General features: G+C 38.4%; 1 protein-coding gene across 2 annotated transcripts in view; it reads right to left on the minus strand.

Annotated features, from left to right (window-relative positions):
- HERC1 (HECT and RLD domain containing E3 ubiquitin protein ligase family member 1) overlaps window positions 1–21,623 on the minus strand; it is a 216,052-nt gene that overhangs the window by 101,941 nt on the left and 92,488 nt on the right. For both annotated transcript variants that reach the window (XM_065872693.1, XM_065872692.1), the window contains 6 exons: window positions 13,897–14,011; window positions 13,688–13,808; window positions 11,715–11,886; window positions 8,862–9,174; window positions 8,294–8,414; window positions 2,958–3,009 (listed from right to left, as the gene is read on the minus strand). In XM_065872693.1, the coding sequence (XP_065728765.1) occupies window positions 2,958–3,009; window positions 8,294–8,414; window positions 8,862–9,174; window positions 11,715–11,886; window positions 13,688–13,808; window positions 13,897–14,011 (894 nt within the window). The remainder of the gene's footprint in view (window positions 1–2,957; window positions 3,010–8,293; window positions 8,415–8,861; window positions 9,175–11,714; window positions 11,887–13,687; window positions 13,809–13,896; window positions 14,012–21,623) is intronic.

Raw genomic sequence — 21,623 nt, forward strand, 5'->3', positions numbered from 1 at the left:
AATCATGGTTCAACAGCATGAATTCCAGTATCCCCAATGTCAAATACTGAAATTATAGGCACTAGACCCTCTCAAGGAGGAGTCTTTGGAGGCATATTAAGAGCAGCTGAAATGTGTATACAACCATTAATTGTCACTGATACATCCATTTAGTTTCAGTAAACGAGATGTAATTAAACATTGTTATCTCTAATTTCTCTTACTAAACTTTTAATAACTCAGGACCACTAGACTAATGAAAAAGAAAAGTGAGCGGAAAAAAGTTTACATTTCCTCTTCAAAATATTGGAAACGGGTAAATAAGCACATAGAAGAATTCTCACTTGGCTGGACATCTGCTTGTCCTTCATAGCTCAAGTCAGAATCAGAACACCTGAATGGCTCCAAAAAGTTCTCAGACTTGGTAGGTTCATCTGACCAACTGAAGATAGGCATGTTATGGCTTATGACATCTGGTCCATATTGACAATAAATAGGGAAAAAATAGGGTGGTTTATTTTAATCATCATTTAAGGGCAAAACAAAACAAAAAATTCCACTGTGGTCAGACGGTAGTCTCTAAATATACATGATTTTTAAAAATTTCTTTCAAAATATAATGTTCCAAATGTATTTTCAATGTTAATTTCTTTTAAAGAAAGAAATTCATTATAATTAAATACATGATATTAAGTATACATTTTCATTGCTTAATCCACAAACACTGGGATTCATGAGATTGAAAACTATTTTTGCTGCTCTTTCTAGAACAGTACTCCTACTTTCTAGTCACCTATTCCTAGGAACAAAGCTATCAGCAAACTTTTTGCCTGAGAACATTAAGATACAATGATTACTAGAATAAACTGGTACCACATTAGGTGATATCATAATAATTTGCATAACTAGTTTGCCTCCCTATTATAACTTCCTAAATGGGTAATTTAAACAAACAAACTTTTCCCGTGAGGTCCTGTTTGTTTGCCTTTCTGTTTCCAACGAAATAAAGTTAGATTCCAAGAAGTTAATAGGTCTTGGTACTATGACCTTTTGAAGAAGTTGGTTTACCCATAAACAAATTTGGATTAATGGCTTAATTCAGTTGTATCTACTTAGCTCTAAAACTACAGGAAAACGACACGTACTTATAGGGCAATTGTTTAAAATTGTGAACAGACAGCAACTCTAGAATAGTTATTTTACAGTGTCATATTAATTCCTCCTAAGTAATTTACACTTGACTTCTAAGTTATTCTTAATTCAAATCTAAAAATACCACTTTTTGTTTTATTCCAAAGATTACTTTGTCACATGCTGACACAGTTATCATAGACTGAATCTCAAATTTATATTTCCATAAGCATGATAAAGATCTTAGAGAAAAGAGTAATTTTAGTCAACAATCACTTATAAACATAATTAGTATAGTAGGAAGCTCTTAAAACAACAGGCTGGATCCCTTACGCTACTCAGTAAGTTTGGAGCCAACTTTTTATTAATATAACATAGAAATTATAGCAACAATCTTTGCCTGAGCTAACCAACATTAGGAAGGGAAAAGCGTTCCAAAAATTTAATTCCTAACTCAAGTGGTTAAGGAAAAGGATACTCTGGATAATTATGGCACATGAATTGCCAATTTTCAAAGAATTAGAAAATGATAAAATACATATTGCATGTTATACTAAACATCATTTAATTTCTTTGATATCACAAATACCCTATTTTTTTTGGAACCTTGATATGTTATAATACTAAAAGACTTTTCGATAAACAAAGCACCAGCTCTAGTCCCTATAATTCCTAATAGTTCCAAAAAAAAATCATTCTTAGTATTCTAAGTACCAACATTTCTTCTAAGTTATAAACACAAAAATGAAAAAACTGTGGGTGCATTTCTTCCTCTCATTCCTCAACCTTCCCTTACTTCTCACTTTTTTTCCTGTAGGGAACCTAACATCCTGCCAAGGAAGTTATCAAGAGAAGGGTTCAATTCTGAAATATAAAAGACAATATAATGGGAAAAAACAGTTTTCCTACAAGCTTTTAGAAAACTTCCACTAGTGGCAACTTTTAACATTTCAAGTTTTCACAACCACAGAAAAAATGGGTTAATATAAGTGCCAATTTGGGGGCTCCCCTGGTGGTGCAGTGGTTGAGAGTCCACCTGCCGATGCAGGGGACGGGGTTCGTGCCCCAGTCCGGGAGGATCCCACATGCCGCGGAGTGGCTGGGCCCGTGAGCCATGGCCGCTGCACCTGTGCGTCCAGAGCCTGTGGCTCCGCAACGGGAGAGGCCACAACAGTGAGTGGCCCGCGTACCACAAAAAAAAAAAAGTGCCAATTAATCAAGAATAATACTTGGAGAGTTTTTAGTTACCTTGGATTTGTATTATCTAAAACTGCTGTTCTTTCCATCTATTTGTACATATAAACAAGAGTTAACAATATTATTCATTAAGATACAGCTTTTAGCAAATGAGCTTAACTCTTGATGAACTCTAAAATCGCTCCTCATGGGAAAATTTTATTTTTAGAAATCATTTGTTCATCTCTTATATGCTTTGTATCTTGAGAGGCACTGAGGGAAAAAACTAGAAACTTTCAGTTTGAAAGTGTGTATGTGTGTGAATGGGGTAAAGAGTTCTCCCTGTAACACCATTTAAACTATAGCAACTATATCATTGAGCTAAAGCATGGCAAATTATGTCCATAACCCCCCACAATGTAAAGCACTGCTTCCAGAGTTCCATGGGACTTTTAAAAAGTCAAAACATGACAAATGAGAAAGAGAACTGAGTATTAACTCCTAGACATTCCCAGATCTTTTTTTAAGGGTGTATATTTTCAAAAAAATGATCTTCCTTTTAACTTTTCTGATAAAATGTTTCTAACTTTTTGCAATAATGTTTCAATGGCAATCAGATCTAAATATATCAGATATAAAAAGAGCTACCTAACCAGATATTTAATACTTACCTCTCTTTCTATGAGATGATGCCAAGTCCAAATCAACATTTCGTCTTCCACTCTGTTAAGTTAAAAATAAATAATAAAATTTAATTGTGAAAATTATTTAAGATTAAGATTTAATAGAATACTAAATAAAATAAAAAGTAATCTGCATAATTATAGCAATGTGCTACTTATTCACCAGTCAAGTCAGGCTAAGAACAAAAAGTCTCTAAAAACCCACTGAAAACAGTTCAGGCACATGACTCTGAGATACTAAAACACAAAGTCAATATGCACATTAATTAACAGTGTAAAGTAGCAGAACTTTTTCTTTGTTGTCACCTTTTTCTTCTTTGAAATCTTTGTCTTTTATCTTTCTAACACAGTATGATCTCTTATTAATACCCTCTAGATGCCTAAAGCCCCTGTAGCAAAGTCCCATTTTCCAAAATCACTACTTGCTCTATCCTCACTTTCCATTCTTTTCAAAACTATTAGCCTTGGCTAGGTGTATAGAAGAAGAGAATCTGATGAACCCACACTAACAGAAGAATAACACAGTCCTAAGCTTTCTGGTGGTATTTTAAAAGACTTCAAAATGTTTTCAAAACCTCTTAAAATAAAGAAATCTCAAATGGTTAAACTGCAGTCAGCTTAATAAAACAGTGAAGGCTTTCAGGAAGAAAGGAAGTATATTTGTGTGTGTGTGTGTGTGTGTGGTGGGGAGGCACTGGTGACAACTATCTACTCTATATACAGATAACCATATACAAACCCATGACTTAGATTTATGCACAGATTTGACATTATGGTCTCAGCAATTTCAATTGCACTTTATCACACAATAAAAAAGTTGGTGGCAAAGAAGAAAGGCTGCAGAAGTGACAAAACAGACCCATTTAGGAAATGTCATTTAGAAAAGTTTTTCCTGGTAATACATATAGACATATGTACCCACATAGTGGATAAATACATTTTGTTTTACATATACACACACACACACACCAGAAATAAGTATGTTCCCAGGCCATTTGATGCTGGAGAAAACACCAAACAGTTGTCACAACAGTTCCTGAAGATAATGCTATCTCATGCAATATAACATTTTTATTATACAGTACCTTTGCCATGAGGGCTCATGGAAGAAATTTATCTCAGGTCTCAGAACCAGAAATATCTGAGTTTTTCTTGAAAACCTGGTTTTTATCTTTTACACACTGTGAATCATGCAACTCGTGTTTTTCCTATTTGCTGGCCGATCTCTGGCAGAACATCACAGGATATGTGTAAAGGTGTACAAATCTTACTCAGGGCTTTATTTTCCTCTCTCAGTTTCTTTTAGCCCTAATTCATTCTCTTATACTTTTATAAATAGTATTTATTTTTGTATGCTAAATCAAATCCTTTGTGAAAGAGGGCGGTAGGGAAATGAGGGAGGTAGATTAGGAGAGCGTAGTAAGAATTGCTGGTAAGTATGACATGTGTCAATCAAACAGTTAACTGTGTAACTGTTGACTTAGGTTTCTCTGGTCACTAAGACAGAGTAGATAATATATCACATAATACTCTTTACGAAAGAAGGTTAAAACTCAGATTTAGCATCAAGCTGGTTAACTTCAGTTATTTTAAGAAAGCATTTCATTCACTGACAATTCAGGATAAACAAGTACTACCAGCTATCAAAGACATCAATGACAATCCTAAATAACCTCAGACAGAAGGGTAACAGATTTCAGCTGGAAAATCCCACACTGCCCCACTGCTTGCTCCTCTTCGTCTACAGGAGGCTCAGCCTGAAGGCTCAGCCCAAGTCTTCTCACCCACAACAGAATCTGCTCTCTCTAGTTCTTGACTTTCCCACCTTTTATAACACAATCTTTCTAAATATTCCATAAGAAAAGTTGATTAAGAGTCCATCTTTCCCAAAAATGTGTTTCTTAATCTTTTTAAAATTCTGCAGAACCTAGACGTGGCAATTATATCTAGGTTCAACCCACCTCCATTTATCTGTCTTCCCATTATGTTTTGAAAACATAACTTTCAACATGTTTTAAATTGTATTACTAAACTTGTTCACAACAACCCCGCTGAGGCAAGTATAACAGGTAGTGGTATTCCCCATTTCAAAGATAAAAATGCTGGAGCTCAGAAAGGTTAAGTGTCTTGCCCCACGTCAAAATCATTAGAGTCTATTGTGACTAAGTCAGATTTCATTGTTTGCTTCCAAAAAGTACACCACTTTAACTACATTTATCCTCATCTTTTAACTTTCATTTCAGTTGAAATGAATTATCAGTCATTTACAATATGCAAAGCACAATGTAGGAGACATGAGGGACATTAAAAAAACTCTAGACCTTCTAAGAGGTCTACTGGAAAGAAATACTAATAATACATAAGTAAGTCCAACATGAGACAAACCATTAGTGGTTTATTATAGATGCTAACAAACTGCCATGTAAATAACAGACAGAGTCACTGTGAGTAATCTTAGGAAATCTTAGGAAAGTTTTCTCGAAGAGATGACATTTTAACCAGGCCTTAAGAGAGAGGTAGGACTTCATCAACAAAACCCAGGAGAAGGACATTTAAGGCAAACGATGCTTGAGCAGAGGCTCAAAAGGTATGTTTGGAGTCTGGCAGATGGACTACTACGCTATGGCAAAAATGCAGATTACCGCAGGGGAAAACTGGCTTCAAAAGCAGGCAAGCAACATTTTCCAGAATCTTTGATTTCTGGGTAGGCAGTGCAGAGTCACTGAGGTTTTTTTTAATAGGAAGGTAGCATGACCAGCAGGTGTTCTGTTGTTGTTCTTGTTGTGTTTGTGTGTGTGTCTGTGTTTTTCTCTTTTTTAATTTATTTATTTGCTTTTATTTTTGGCTGTGTTGGGTCTTCGTTGCTGTGCGCAGGCTTTTACTAGTTGCAGCGAGCAGGGACTACTCTTCATTGCGGTGCACAGGCTTCTCACTGGGGTGGCTTCTCTTGTTGCAGAGCATGGGCTCTAGGCTCACCGGCTTCAGTAGTTATGACACGCGGGCTCAGTAATTGTGGCTCACGGGCTTAGTTGCTCCGTGGCATGTGGGATCTTCCCGGACCAGGGCTCAAACCCGTGTCCCCTGCATTGGCAGGCAGATTCTTAACCAAGGCACCACCAGGGAAGTCCGTTGTGTACATTTTTAAGAGCTCTACCTCTGGGAGCAGTATCAAAGGAGAGGAACTGGAAAAAGTAGGGAGATCAGTTTGAAAACTACCAGTTCAGGCAAAAGTAACAAGGGCCTATATTGAAGAGTGGAAAGAACAAATAGGCACAGAAATTTTACCAAAATAGATTAGACAGACATTCATTCGTTAAAAAAATATTTAATGACTGCCTACTGTGTGCCAGGCACTATAGGTACTTGGGATACAGCAGTGAATAAAACAGCAAAAACTTCTATCCTCAGGGAGCTTATATTCTAGTGTAGACTAAGAGAAACTGATAAATATAGCAAATAATGTTAGGTGCCAGAGGGTGAGGGGGACAGAGCAAGGCAAAGCAGACAGAGAGTGAATATCTGGAAAGGAGAGCAAACTGGAATTTCAAATAGAGTGGTCAGGGTAGGTGTCACTGAAAAAGTAACATCAGAACGAAGACTTGAAGCAAGGGGATTTGCCTACAGACAACAGTATTCCAGTCAGAAGAAACAGCCATGTAAAGGCCCTGTGGGGAAGTTGTGTGGTATGTTCATGGAAAAGCCAAGAGGTGTCAGTGTGGCAGAAGGAGAGTCATCAAGAAAGAGAGTAGCAGCAGAGGAGATCAGAGAGGAGTGAGGCCAGGATATGTAGAGTCTTATAGGCCCCTGCAGGGACCTAGGCTTCTACTCTGAGAAATAGTAAAGTCATTGGAGGTTTTGAGGAGAGAAGTGACATGATCTGTTATAAAACTGTCACAGGGCTAGGAGACTAGATAATGAGACTGATCAACTTGGAAACATAAATGGACAGAGAAGAATCTCAGTAGATGGCAAGACTGGGAACGTGAACTGGGAGCACAGAAATAATAACGGGAATGAAGAATAAACGGAGGAAGAACAAACAAAAACATACAATGAAACTTGCTTGAAGACACTGTTCAACTTTCCTCAGAGGAGGAATCTTTCACGCTTAGAAGTTTCTTTTAAACAATAGCTTCATGTTTATGTAGCACTCTATACTTCTCAAAAATATTTTCACATCCAGTTTCTCAATGCATAAGAGAAGAATTTCAGAGCTAAAAATGAATCTCAATCCAAAAAACCCAGAGTTTCCGTTTGAGCTATCATGTGACATGACCAAGGTCTCAAAGCTATTCATCAGTAGGATCGGGTTCAGAAGCCAAGTCTAACACATTACCACCTACACAACAGGCACTACTATCCTCATATCATACAATGGGACACTAAGGCCCAGAGAAGTCAAGTAGCACATACAGATTCACATGTAAGGCAGAGGATCAGCCAAAATGAAAATCCAGCTATCAACTCTAAGTCCAAAACTATTCAAATAGAAGCTATCTATTAGCCAGCTTTCATTCTATAATTTGTTTTACCCGTCACACTATAGCACATATTACTTTCTACTTCTTATATAAATCAGCATCGCACTTCTTTGATTTTTACCTTAAATGCCTGCAGTTCAGGTCCTGAGGCTTTTTTGATAGGGAACTGAGAGCTACTGAAAGATTTTAAGTAGAGGAGATATAAACAGATTTGTATTTCAGGTATATTATTCTAGTGAAATGTTGAAGATGGGCATAAGACAAGAGATGAGGCAACCAATATGGAGGTTTTTGCACCAGGCCAGGCAAAAGAGAAGGAAAGTCTGAGACAGAGCAGTGGCAAGAGGGATGGGCAGGACATAGTACAGAGATATTAAGAGTAAAATTTTCAAGGTTTGACTAATTGGACTGTGGGGAGTGAGGAGGTTGCAGGGACCAGGAATTAAGAAAAAGTAGAGTCAAGGATGAACCCAGGTTTCCAGCCTGGGTAGTTAATAGTAACACTTACTAAGATAGGGAATGTGAGAGAAGAGGTTTAGGAGAAAAATGAGTTTATTTTTGAATAGGTTAAGATTGTGGTCACCTGAGATGTTCAGGTAGAACGTCCATCAAGGAGTCAAATGCGTGAATTTGGAGTTTAGGAACAAGTCAGAGTTAAAGAGAGATACCTGAGTCACTAACATAGAGATGATAAATACCTATGCAATATAGTTATCTCATTTCTCTTAAAAGTTCTTTTAAAAAAGTTTTTGTATGTCTAAAACAAACGTATATTACTTACTCTAAACAAAGTCTTATGTTGCTATACAAAATTCCTTCTTTACTAAATCTAGGTATACCTACCAGTGCGTAACCCTCTTCATCTGATTCAGGCTGAGACAAATCAGATTCACTCCTCGATTTGATCAGTCTATAATTTGGACTTGCGTGGATTAGCCGGCTCTCTGCAGTAAGACTTTCACTCCTGTCTCACATGCACAAAGAAAAGTTTTTCGATTTGGGACTGTTAGTGAACATAAAATTGAATGGAACTAGCAGCACAGAGATAAAACACACACACAGTGAGGAGTAATTATGTCTGTCAATGGAAAACCCTGGCTCTCAGGCAGGTCTAAGCACAAAGTCCTTCTCAATTACACCAGAATAACTTCCATGCGACTAAGTTACAGAATTATGCCAATCAACTACTGTTGCTTATATGTGTGAAAAATTGTGCCTCCTCATTTAATCAGAAATTTATACTCCAGGCTGAATTAGTATCACTCTTTACATTAAATTCATCCTTGTCAATTTGTATTTCCTCCTCCATGTCTGTGTTAATTTCAGAATACAGTAAGTGAGAATAAACCATTTCAATGCATAAAGAAACAAGGAGAGGAGAGAAATGTTTTAAGTTTCTAGTCATTCCCACCTGGTCATAAGTCCACCCCCTTCAGAGGCACTTGTGGAAGGCTGCTGCAACTGTCCTTCTTCCCTTCGCTTCTGAAGCTCATCAATCACAGGACTTACTCCTAATATTAACAGGGCACATCGATGGATCACGGAGTTGCAGGCAGCAGTGTACACATCCTGACCCTCAGGAAGGTCTGTGCTGACCCTTCGCTCTTGCTGAGACTGAGGAGGTGGATCATCAGCTCGAGCCCCAGACCCTGCCCCACTGTTCATTCTATCTCGATCTCGGCTACGAGCTACTTCACGGGCTGAGAGGAAACACTGAAAGATTTCTGTAACATGTAACACAAAAACAAGGTCTTAACACATGGGGAGAGAAGAGCAAAGAAAATAACAATAAAAACAGTCAAAAAGTTTGGACCAAAAACTTACTGAAAGAGGGAAAATCATTTTTTAGACATTAAATACTAAGTAACTAAGTTAAATTTTATTAAAAATACACGTATAACATTAAACTTTTTATAAAAATTACAATAGGAAATACTTATGCCTTTACAGAATTTAGATTTGGTTGATTCTATTTCTACTCTTATGCGTTTGATCAGTGGTTTGCAAAGTGTGGTTCTAGAAGAGCAGCATCAACATCATCTGGCACTTGTTAGAAATGAAAAATACTGGGCCCATCCCAGACTTTCTAATCAGAAGCTCTAGGCATGGAGCCAGCAATGTACGTTTTAACAAGCCCTCCAGCAGATTTTGAAGGCCATTAAAGTTTGAGAATCACTGGGTTAGATAAAAATAACTGCCTATTTCTGAAATGCTCACAACCTTGGTTTGAAATTGTCAGGTTACAAAAGAACCAGACAAAAGTTAAGTTGCATTAGTTATAATGAAGAGCCCCCTTTCCCCTTCTGAAGTCCATATAATTCCTAATACCTACACTTTGTTGTATTTTAAACATATTACATAAGCACAACCATTAAAGGTCTTTGCTGAAACAGAATCTGGTTATAATAATATGGCCAAGACGGCCCCCAGAGTCAAATAGTATCACCAGGAATGTCCATCTTATGCCAGCTCTTCCCAATTCACAAGTGTAAAAAGTGGGTTTAACAAGGTTCTGATGCAGTGATAGGTATTTCACAATAGGAAAAGAATGTTTTACTCAAATTTAAGTGAAGATGGTATTTTTAATGGGGAACCCAGGCAAGAAAGTAAAATACTAGATTTGTCTGTTAATATGGAAGTACAAACTTTAAAAATGCATTTGTATATTTCAAAGTATTATTATGACAATATATTCATTATGCTGTTGAAAGTCCCTTATTTCTAAGAAAATCAAAGCAACGAACTAACAGTCTAGAGCTAGAAATCAGTTAAAGTAAGTAGGAGAATGGTTACTGGAATTTGGGGCAGACCTGGTTCTAATTCCAGCTGCTATGAACAGTGGCCCTAGGCACATAATTTTGCCTCCTTAAACCTCAGTTTGTCCATCTTTAGAACAAGGTAATACTAGAAATCATCTAAGATGGAGAGGATTATGAGTTAATCTATGTGAAGCATTTGACCCAGTGCCCAGCATATAACTGATGCTCAAAAATGGCAGCTAGTTTAAAAATTATTACTCCCTGGGTAACTATTACGCTTTCTTTTAATATAATTGAGGGTTATCTTTTGTTACTGTGCTTTCCCCTTTGGTCTTTGCTTTTAGGAATTTCTAAACTAAGTCTTAAGTTCATCTGTAAATGTTCCCTCAGCCTAGGTTTTAAAATATAATTATTCTCTGGGAATTTCCTGGCGGTCCCGTGGTTAGGACTCAGTGCTCTCACTGCCAGGGCCCAGGTTCAATCAATCCCTGGTTGGGGAGCTAAGATCCTGCAAGCCACGCAGCACAGCAAAAAAAAAAAAAAAAAATATATATATATATATACACACACACACACACACACACACACACGTTATATATATATATTTTTTTTATATATATATATAAAATTATTCTCCACCTCCTCATCTCCAATCCCCTCTTCTCCATCTGAACCTTATATTTCTCCTCTTGTTTTAATGGGCTTTGACCTTGTTTTGAGTCACCTCAAAATCATTTTTAGAAGTATGCACAACACAGATAAATTGATAATAAAGTAAGTGTCAAATTGACTGAAATATATATACAATCTCAATACCAAATGCATAGATGGCCAAAATGTTTTAGGCTACAAAAGTAAATATACACTTTAACTTGAAACAGCCAGATCACTCAAAAGATAACAAATGTTTCAAAGCTTCCATATTTCTCTTTAAACATCTAAATGATTACATTTTAAAACTATCTGTAGCCTTGTAATAAAAAAGTATGAAAAATGTCATTCACCAGCCAATAATATTCTCATGTATATTCTTGCTCTCTACTGAAATCAGCAGTGCAGTCAGTGGGGGACGTTTATAATTTTAAAAGTTCTACATATGGAAAATAATTGGGCTCTCCTAATAGGCTTAGAAAGGGGCTCTCTTCCTCACCACCCAGAGGCCAGCCAGGTGAATGGACAACTTGGTACCCTCCAGAGAACATGCTTTGAATGTCCCTATCCAATGACTCATGGGCATCACTTCATAAATGAGACTCAGTGGAACAGGTACTGTTTCCAAAAGCCTGCTTCCAGAGCTTTTCAGCCCAAAACATGTAATCCAACAGCTTCAGAACGGAACTAGCAGTTGTAAGAACTGAAATGTAGCTAATCAGATCATCAGGAGAATATCACACCTCTTTAGAAAAACTGTAAGGAAATGTTTTTGCCTCTCTCTTCTACAGTCAGTTTCCCTACCAAAAAGAATGCCACAGTGTGTATCTGCAAAGCAAGACGGATATACTCACTGCCAGCTGTCATCACTTCGTGTTCCCGTTCTTCCTCCTCATCCCCCGGCTCTGGATGCCCCTCTTCCCTATCTCGCTCAGCCTGTTCTTCCATTTCAGCTTCTTCATCAATGGTCCGGGTAAATGAATGCTCCTGAGGATCAACATCTGCAGAGTCTTGGTTTTCCGAGATCTTAAAGAAATGATCAGAGCTACACTGAATATACATATTTTTTAATTTTGAAAAATATCATTAAAACCTTGACTTTTTTATCATGGAAAATAATTCTAATAGCAGTAATAACACATGAATTTTACCACAAAAACAAAAGATACACTGGATAAATCTGAAAAGATTAGAAAGAATGTATGTACACAAAATATACAGAAACATCTAACTATGCTCTCTTCCTCAATATTTTGATTAAAATGTCATGCTGTAAATTGACTCATACATATCGCTGTTCTGCTGTAAACTGCTAACTTAAAATGAGTTGAGTACGACACCAAGCATAAAAGGTAAAGAACATGAAATGTGATTCCATTCAGTCTCCCTCAAGCTGTGTATGTTATTGTTACTCTGTATAAATGTTTAATAATGCTAATTTAAAACAAAACAGTATTTTTTAACCTTTTTTTGGTGAAAAACTTTAAGTTCTACTCTCTTAGCAAATCTCAATTATACAAACAGTATTGTTTTTAATTATTTTCTTTACTTTGTTTGTCCCTGAGGAAACCAAAAATTAGAAATCTGGTAAGGACAATGTTAATTTTATTTCCCATGGTGGTTATGCTACCTCGCAGTCATCTAAAGAAAAGAGTCCTTACAACAGGGGTGAAGAGAGTCACAAACATCCCACATATTTCAGTATAAAGCACAAGTGAAATTTTTTAATGATATCCTCAGATGTACAATAAAAGTTATTTTGTGATTCATGATTGGATGGGGATACTGAGCAGTCAGTCAGACTCACAAAATACATAAGTCATGTATCTCCACAATATTTAAGTTTCAAATTTGAGACTCAACAAAATGGCTAATTAGTATATTTCATGGGCTTTCAAGGTCACTAACAAATAGTTGGATCCACAGATATTAAATCAGTGCATGCCAAAAGAATACTATAATACAAATGTAGAGATAAAGTTTGGTTTTTAAAATCTAAGATCTAAATAATGGAGTGCAAAGCATCTAACATATGACGTTTCAAAGTAAGCACTTTTGAAGGTGAGGTATCAGGCTATACTCATAATTATAGGATCGTGCTATCAGGATTACCAAGCACTTTAGAAATCATCTCATTTTTGTTCCAAGAATTACTTCTGGAACATCCTTAATTAAAGTTTTCAATCTTTACCTCCAGCAGTGGGCAACTCTAAACATTAGAAGGCTTTTTTCCTTACATTCAGCTAACAATGATTCTCCATTCAGTTGTTACCCTTTTGTCCTACCTCTGCCCTCTGGAACAACAGGGAACACATATATTTCCTCTCCTACATGGAAGTCCTTTAAATATCTTTAAGGCACCTATCATACGACTTCCCTTTGCTTTCATTCTCTAAGCTAAACATTTTTGACACTTTCCAGTTCTTGTATAAGATGATTTTCAGACCCTTAACCAATCTAACTTTGCTAATATCCCTCATAAGTTATGGCACCCCAAATCAAATAGGATAATTCAAACGTGATCTGATGAGCATAAAACAAAGGAATAATATTTCATATGATTTGGACAATTCAATTTGTTGTTATTACCTATATGGCCTAAGAATATATAAACTTCCTTAGCAGCCATATCACACTTGATAAGTGGGTGGTTAAACCCCCAATCTTCTACTCATCCAATTATTTTCATTAGAAAAAGAACTACTCAATATTTATTGAACATCTGCAATAATTAAGCCACATTTTTTTTCCCCTCACATACACAAATATGGAGCTATCTCTCACAGCTTGCAGAAAAACATAGAAATTAACTGATTTCCAACTTTACCCATCTGTCTCTTGATGATGACCTGGTCTGAATAAGTTCAAGGTTCTTGCAAGCAAGTAAACGACTTCGAACTTTGTACACACAACGGTACACTTCTGATAAGCTTTTACCAGGTTGATATCTAAATAAAGAACCAAAGTAGAAAAGTTACTTAATTTCTCACATCATGAGAGCATATATTTGTCTGAGGATAGTTTTAAGTTACTTGCCGGCTTTCTCCACATGCTTGACTGAGTAAATTTGTGTGTTTCAGAAGAGCTGCAAGAACAAATCTAGACACAGTGTCCAAGAGTGACTCATTACTTAAAGTTGCACTGTCCCAATCTGAAAATAAAAATGATACACTGACATTTCACAGAAAACAGTTCAGAGGTGATTTTAATAGCTTTAGTCATCTAACACCTGAATTTTATCGTTTTCCTAAGCAGTTATTTAACAAATGCACCTACTAGATCCCGCATACTGTGCTAGGAACACAGCAGTGAACAAAACTAAGTCCCAGATCTCACAGAGCTTATATTCTAGTTGCGGTGGGGGAGGGGTATGAGGAGACAATACATAAAAACATTAATATGACAGATAAATGCTATGGAGAAAAATAAAGCAGGGTGAGGAGAACAGGGAATACTGTACTGTGTGGGTTTACTATTTTTTATAAGCTGGTTTGGGAAGGTCCCCAATATGGCTACAATCAAGCAGAGAGATCTAGACGAGGTAGGGGAAGAAGCCACACAAACAGTGTCCTTTCAAAAAAACTATGTAGAGGCCCTGCCTGAGTTCAAGGAGGACAGAGCTGCTAGAGCAAAATGTGCATGCACGAGAGTGGCAGGAGACATTAGAAAGCTGTCTGGGGTCCAGATCACATAGGGCCTTGCAGGCCACTGCAAGTCCTCTAGGTTTTACACTGAGGGAAATGGGAAGGACCATTAGAAACTGTGAACAGAGGTACGGGATGATGTGATCTGTGTTTTAAAAGGCTCACTCTAACTGCTGAGTGCAGAATTTACTATAGGAACAGCAACAGCAGAAGTAATTATTACAGTAATTCAGGTAAGAAATGATGGTGGCTTAGACCATAGTAGTAGCAGTGGGGTTAGTAAGAAGTGGTTAGACTCCAGATGTATTCTGAGGGTAGAGTTGAAGAAATTTGTTGATGGATCAGAGGTGCACATGAGAGCAGACAAGGATGACTATAATGTATTTAGAATGCAGTTGGCTTTTACTGAGAGAAGATCACAAGGACAGCCCTTTGGGAGGATAGGTATCTGTAATCAGGAGTCTGGTTCTGAATACTATGTATTAGACACCCTAGTAGAGATACTGAGTAAACTAGTCAAGTATGTATATATGTGGTATTTGAAGCCATCAGATACTGTGAATACATGTATATTTATGTAGGTAAGAAATGAAACAACATTTGGACAGAGATGAGTATGTGCAATTGAAAACCCAAATCACAGCATTAGATGATGAAAACTAGTCAGCTGCTTTCTTTAATTCCATGTTAGCACACCAGTTCTGTAATTTAAAAATGAAATACATTCAGTAGATTCCAAATGGGGATGGGAGGTTTACTGTCTACTCCCAGAACGTCTGCTAGACTCTGTTAATTTGACAGATTTACCATGCTACTTAAAAACAAAACCAAGAACGGAGCCCGCGTTTCCGCAGAGCTGGAACTCCCGCAGCTCGGGGTCTCTTCCCTCCGCCATCACGGAACGGCCCCAGAGCCCGAGGGGAGGGCGGCCTCACTGAGGCTGCTGGCTCTGGAGGGGCCCCGGCGGCCGAAGCCGTGACAGTTGTGGTGACGGCAGGCCGGGAAGATGGCGGAAGAGTAAGCCGCGGAGATCACCTTCCTCCCCACAGATACACCAGAAACACATCTACACGTGGAATGACTCCTACAGAACACCTACTGAACGCTGGCAGACCTCAGACCTCCCAAAAGGCAAGAAAACCCCCACGTACCTGGGTAGGGCAAAAGAAAAAAGAATAAACAGAGACAAAAGGATAGGGGCAGGACCTGCACCAGTGGGAGGGAGCTGTGAAGGAGGAAAGGTTTCCACACACTAGGAAGCCCCTTCGCGGGCAGAGACTGCAGGTGGCGGAGGGGGAAAGCTTCGGAGCCGTGGAGGAGAGCACAGCAACAGGGGTGTGGGGGGCAAACCGGAGAGATTCCCGCACAGAGGATCGCTGCTGACTGGCACTCACCAGCCCGAGAGGCTTCTCTGCTCACCCGCCAGGGCGGGCGGCGCTGGGAGCTGAGGCTCGGGCTTCGGTCAGAGCGCAGGGAGAAGGACTGGGGTTGGCGGTGTGAACGTAGCCTGCAGGGGGTTAGTGCGGCACGGCTGGCCGGGAGGGAGTCTGGGGAAAAGTCTGGACCACCCGAAGAGGCAAGAGCCTTTTTCTTCCCTCTTTGTTTCCTCGTGCGCGAGGAGAGGGGATTAAGAACGCTGCTTAAAGGAGCTCCAGAGACGGGCGCAAGCCACGGCTAAAAGCGCGGACTGCAGAGACAGGCATGAGACGCTAAGGCTGCTGCTGCCGCCACCAAGAAGCCTGTGTGCGAGCACAGGTCACTATCCACACCCCCCTTCCAGGGAGCCTGTGCAACCCGCCACTGCCAGGGTCCCGGGATCCAGGGACAACTCCCCCAGGAGAACGCACGGCGCGCCTCAGGCTGGTGCAACGTCATGCTGGCCTCTGCCGCCGCAGGCTCGCCCCGCACTTCATGCCCCTCCCTCCCCCCGGCCTGAGTGGGCCAGAGCCCCCGAATCAGTGGCTCCTTTAACCCCGTCCTGTCTGAGCGAAGAACAGACGCCCTCCGGTGACGTATACGCAGAGGCAGGGCCAAATCCAAAGCTGAGCCTCTGGAATGTGGGAACAAAGAAGAGAACGGGAAATCTCTCCCAGCAGCCTCAGAAGCAGCGGATTAAAGCTCCACAATCAATTTGATGTACCCTACATGTGTGAAATACATGAATAGACAACGAATCATCCCAAATTAAGGAGGTGGACTTTGAGAGCAAGATTTAGGATTTTTTCCCCTTTTTCTTTTTTTGTGAGTGTGTATATGTATGCTTCTGTGTGAGATTTTGTCTGTATAGCTGTGCTTCCACCATTTATGTCCGAGGGTTCTATCCGTCCGTTTTTTTTTTTTTTAGTATTTTTTCTTAATACTTTTTATTTTAATAACTTTATTTTATTTTACTTTATCTTCGTCCTTTCTTTCCTTCCTTCCCTTCTTTAGACAACGAATCATCACAAATTGAGGAGGTGGACTTTGAGAGCAAGATTTAGGATTTTTTCCCCTTTTCCTCTTTTTGTGAGTGTGTATGTGTATGCTTCTATGTGAGATTTTGTCTGTATAGCTTTGCTTCCACCATTTGTCCTAGGGCTCTATCCGTCCGTTTTCTTTTTCTCTTAATAATTATTTTTTTATTTTAATAACTTTATTATATTTTATTTAACTTTATCTTTCCTTTTTTCCTTCCTTCCCTCCTTCCTTCCTTCTTTCCTTCCTCCCTCCCTCCCTCCTTTCTTTCTTTTTCTTTCTTTCTTTCTACTTCTACTAATTCTTTCTACTTTTTTTCCCTTTTATTCTGAGCCATGTGGATGAAAGGCTCTTGGTGCTGCAGCCAGGAGTCAGTGCTGTGCCTCTGAGGTGGGAGAGCCAATTTCAGGACACTGGTCAACAAGAGACCTCCCACTCCACATAATATCAAATGGCAAAAATCTCCCCGAGATCTCCATCTCAACACCAGCACCCAGCTTCACTCAACAACCAGCAAGCTACAGTGCTGAACATCCTATGCCAAACAACTAGCAAGACAGGAACACAACCCCACCCATTAGCAGAGAGGCTGCCTAAAATCATAATAAGTCCATAGACACCCCAAAACACACCACCAGACGTGGACCTGCCCACCAGAAAGACAAGATCCAGCCTCATCCACCATGACAGAGGCACTAGTCCCCTCCACCAGGAAGCCTACACAACCCAATGAACCAACCTTAGCCACTGGGGACAGACAACAAAAACAACGGGAACTACAAACCTGCAGCCTGCAAAAAGGAGACCCCAAACACAGTAAGATAAGCAAAATGAGAAGACAGAAAAACACACAGCAGATGAAGGAGCAACATAAAAACCCACCAGACCTAACAAATGAAGAGGAAATAGGCAGTCTACCTGAAAAAGAATTCAGAATAATGACAGTAAAGATGATCCAAAATCTTGGAAATAGAATAGACAAAATGCAAGAAACATTTAACAAGGACCTAGAAGAACTAAAGATGAAACAAACAACGATGAACAACACAATAAATGAAATGAAAAATACTCTAGATGGGATCAATAGCAGAATGACTGAGGCAGAAGAACGGATAAGTGACCTGGAAGATAAAATAGTGGAAATAACTACTGCAGAGCAGAATAAAGAAAAAAGAATGAAAAGAACTGAGGACAGTCTCAGAGACCTCTGGGACAACGTTAAACGCACCAACATTCGAATTATAGGGGTTCCAGAAGAAGAAGAGAAAAAGAAAGGGACTGAGAAAACATTTGAAGAGATTATAGTTGAAAACTTCCCTAATATGGGAAAGGAAATAGTTAATCAAGTCCAGGAAGCATAGAGAGTCCCATTACAGGATAAATCCAAGGAGAAATACACCAAGACACATATGAATCAAAACTGTCAAAAACTAAATACAAAGAAAACATATTAAAAGCGGCAAGGGAAAAATAACACACAAAGGAATCCCCATCAGGTTAACAGCTGATCTTTCAGCAGAAACTCTGCAAGCCAGAAGGGACTGGCATGACATATTTAAACTGATGGAGAAAAACCCACAACCAAGATTACTCTACCCAGCAAGGATCTCATTCAGATTTGATGGAGAAATTAAAACCTTTACAGACAAGCAAAAGCTGAGAGGGTTCAGCACCACCAAACCAGCTCTACAACAACTGCTAAAGGAACTTCTCTAGACAAGAAACACAAGAGAAGGAAAAGACCTACAATAATGAACCCAAAACAATTAAGAAAATGGGAATAGGAACATACATATCGATAATTACCTTAAATGTAAATGGACTAAATGCTCCCACCAAAAGACACAGATTGGCGGAATGGATACTAAAACAAGACCCATATATTTGCTGTCTACAAGAGACCCACTTCAGACCTAGAAACACATACAGACTGAAAGTCAGGGGATGGAAAAAGATATTTCATGCAAATGGAAACCAAAAGAAAGCTGGAGTAGCAATTCTCATATCAGACAAAACAGACTTTAAAATAAAGACTATTAGAAGAGACAAAGAAGGACACTAATAGTGATCAAGGGACCAATCCAAGAAGAAGATATAACAATTGTAAATATTTATGCACCCAACATAGGAGCACCTCAATACATAAGGCAAATACTAACAGCCATAAAAGGGGAAATCGACAGTAACACATACATAGTAGGGGACTTTAACATGCCACTTTCACCAGTGGACAGATCATCCAAAATGAAAATAAATAAGGAAACACAAGCTTTAAATGATACATTAAACAAGGTGGACTTAATTGATATTTATAGGACATTCCATCCAAAAACAACAGAATACACATTTTTCTCTAGTGCTCATGGAACATTCTCCAGGATAGATCATATCTTGGGTCACAAATCAAGCCGTGGTAAATTTAAGAAAATTGAAACCATATCAAGTATCTTTTCCAACCACAACGCTAGGAGACTAGATATCAATTACAGGAAAAGATCTGTAAAAAATACAAACACATGGAGGCTAAACAATACACTACTTATTAACGAAGTGATCATTGAAGAAATCAAAGAGGAAATAAAAAAATACCTAGAAACAAATGGCAATGCAGACACGACGACCCAAAATCTATGGGATACAGCAAAAGCAGGTCTAAGAGGGAAGTTTATAGCAATACAATCTTACCTTAAGAAACAGGAAACATCTCGAATAAACAACCTAATCTTGCACGTAAAGCAATTAGAGAAAGAAGAACAAAAAAACCCCAAAGTTAGCAGAAGGAAAGAAATCATAAAAATCAGATCAGAAATAAATGAAAAAGAAATGAAGGAAACGATAGCAAAGATCAATAAAACTAAAAGCTGGTTCTTTGAGAAGATAAACAAAATTGATAAACCATTAGCCAGACTCATCAAGAAAAAAAGGGAGAAGACTCAAATCAATAGAATTAGAAATGAAAAAGGAGAAGTAACAACTGACACTGTAGAAATACAAAAGATCATGAGAGATTACTACAAGCAACACTATGCCAATAAAATGGACAACCTGGAAGCAATGGACAAATTCTTAGAAATGCACAACCTGCCAAGACTGAATCAGGAAGAAATAGAAGATATGAACAGATCAATCACAAGCACTGAACTTGAAACTGTGATTAAAAATCTTCCAACAAACAAAAGCCCAGGACCAGATGGCTTCACAGGTGAATTCTATCAAACATTTAGAGAAGAGCTAACAGCTATCCTTCTGAAACTCTTCCAAAATATAGCAGAGGGAGGAACACTCCCAAACTCATTCTACGAGGCCACCATCACCCTGATACCAAAACCAGACAAGGATGTCACAAAGAAAGAAAACTACAGGCCAATATCACTGATGAACATAGATGCAAAGATCCTCAACAAAATACTAGCAAACAGAATCCAACAGCACATTAAACGGATCATACACCATGATCAAGTGGCGTTTATTCCAGGAATGCAAGGATTCTTCAATATACGCATATCAATCAACGTGATACACCATATTAACAAATTGAAGGAGAAAAACCATATGATCATCTCAATAGATGCAGAGAAAGCTTTCAACAAAATTCAACACCCATTTATGATAAAAACCCTGCAGAAAGTAGGCATAGAGGGAAAATTCTTTAACATAATAAAGGCCATATATGACAAACCCACAGCCAACATCGTCCTCAATGGTGAAAAACTGAAAGCATTTCCACTAACATCAGGAACAAGACAAGGTTGCCCACTCTCACCACTCTTATTCAACATAATTTTGGAAGTTTTAGCCACAGCAATCAGAGAAGAAAAGGAAAGAAAAGGAATCCAAATCGGAAAAGAAAAAGTAAAGCAGTCACTGCTTGCAGATGACATGATACTATACATAGAGAATCCTAAAGATGCTACCAGAAAACTACTAGAGCTTATCAATGAATTTGGTAAAGTTGCAGGATACAAAATTAATGCACAGAAATCTGTGGCATTCCTATACACTAATGATGAAAAATATGAAAGTGAAATCAAGAAAACACTCCCATTTACCATTGTAACAAAAACAATAAAATACCTAGGAATAAACCTACCTAAGGGGACAAAAGACCTGTATGCAGAAAATTATAAGACACTGATGAAAGAAATTAAAGATGATACAAATAGAGAGATATACCATGTTCTTGGATTGGAAGAATCAACATTGCGAAAATGACTCTACTATCCAAAGCAATCTACAGATTCAATGCAATCCCTATCAAACTACCACTGGCATTTTTCACAGAACTAGAACAAAAAAATTCACTATTTGTATGGAAACACATTAGACCCCAAATAGCCAAAGCAATCTTGAGAACGAATAACGGAGCTGGAGGAATCAGGCTCCCTGACTTCAGACTATACTACAAAGCTACAGTAATCAAGACAATATGGTATTGGCATAAAAACAGAAAGATAGATCAATGGAACAGGATAGAAAGCCCAGAGATAAACCCACGCACATATGGTCACCTTATCTTTGATAAAGGAGGCAGGAATGTACAGTGGAGAAACGACAGCCTCTTCAATAAGTGGTGCTGGGAAAACTGGACAAGTACCTGTAAAAGTATGAGATTAGATCACTCCCTAACACTATACACAAAAATAAGCTCAAAATGGACTAAAGACC

This window comes from Phocoena phocoena, chromosome 2, assembly GCF_963924675.1.
Source record: "Phocoena phocoena chromosome 2, mPhoPho1.1, whole genome shotgun sequence".
NCBI classification, from domain to species: Eukaryota; Metazoa; Chordata; class Mammalia; order Artiodactyla; family Phocoenidae; genus Phocoena; species Phocoena phocoena.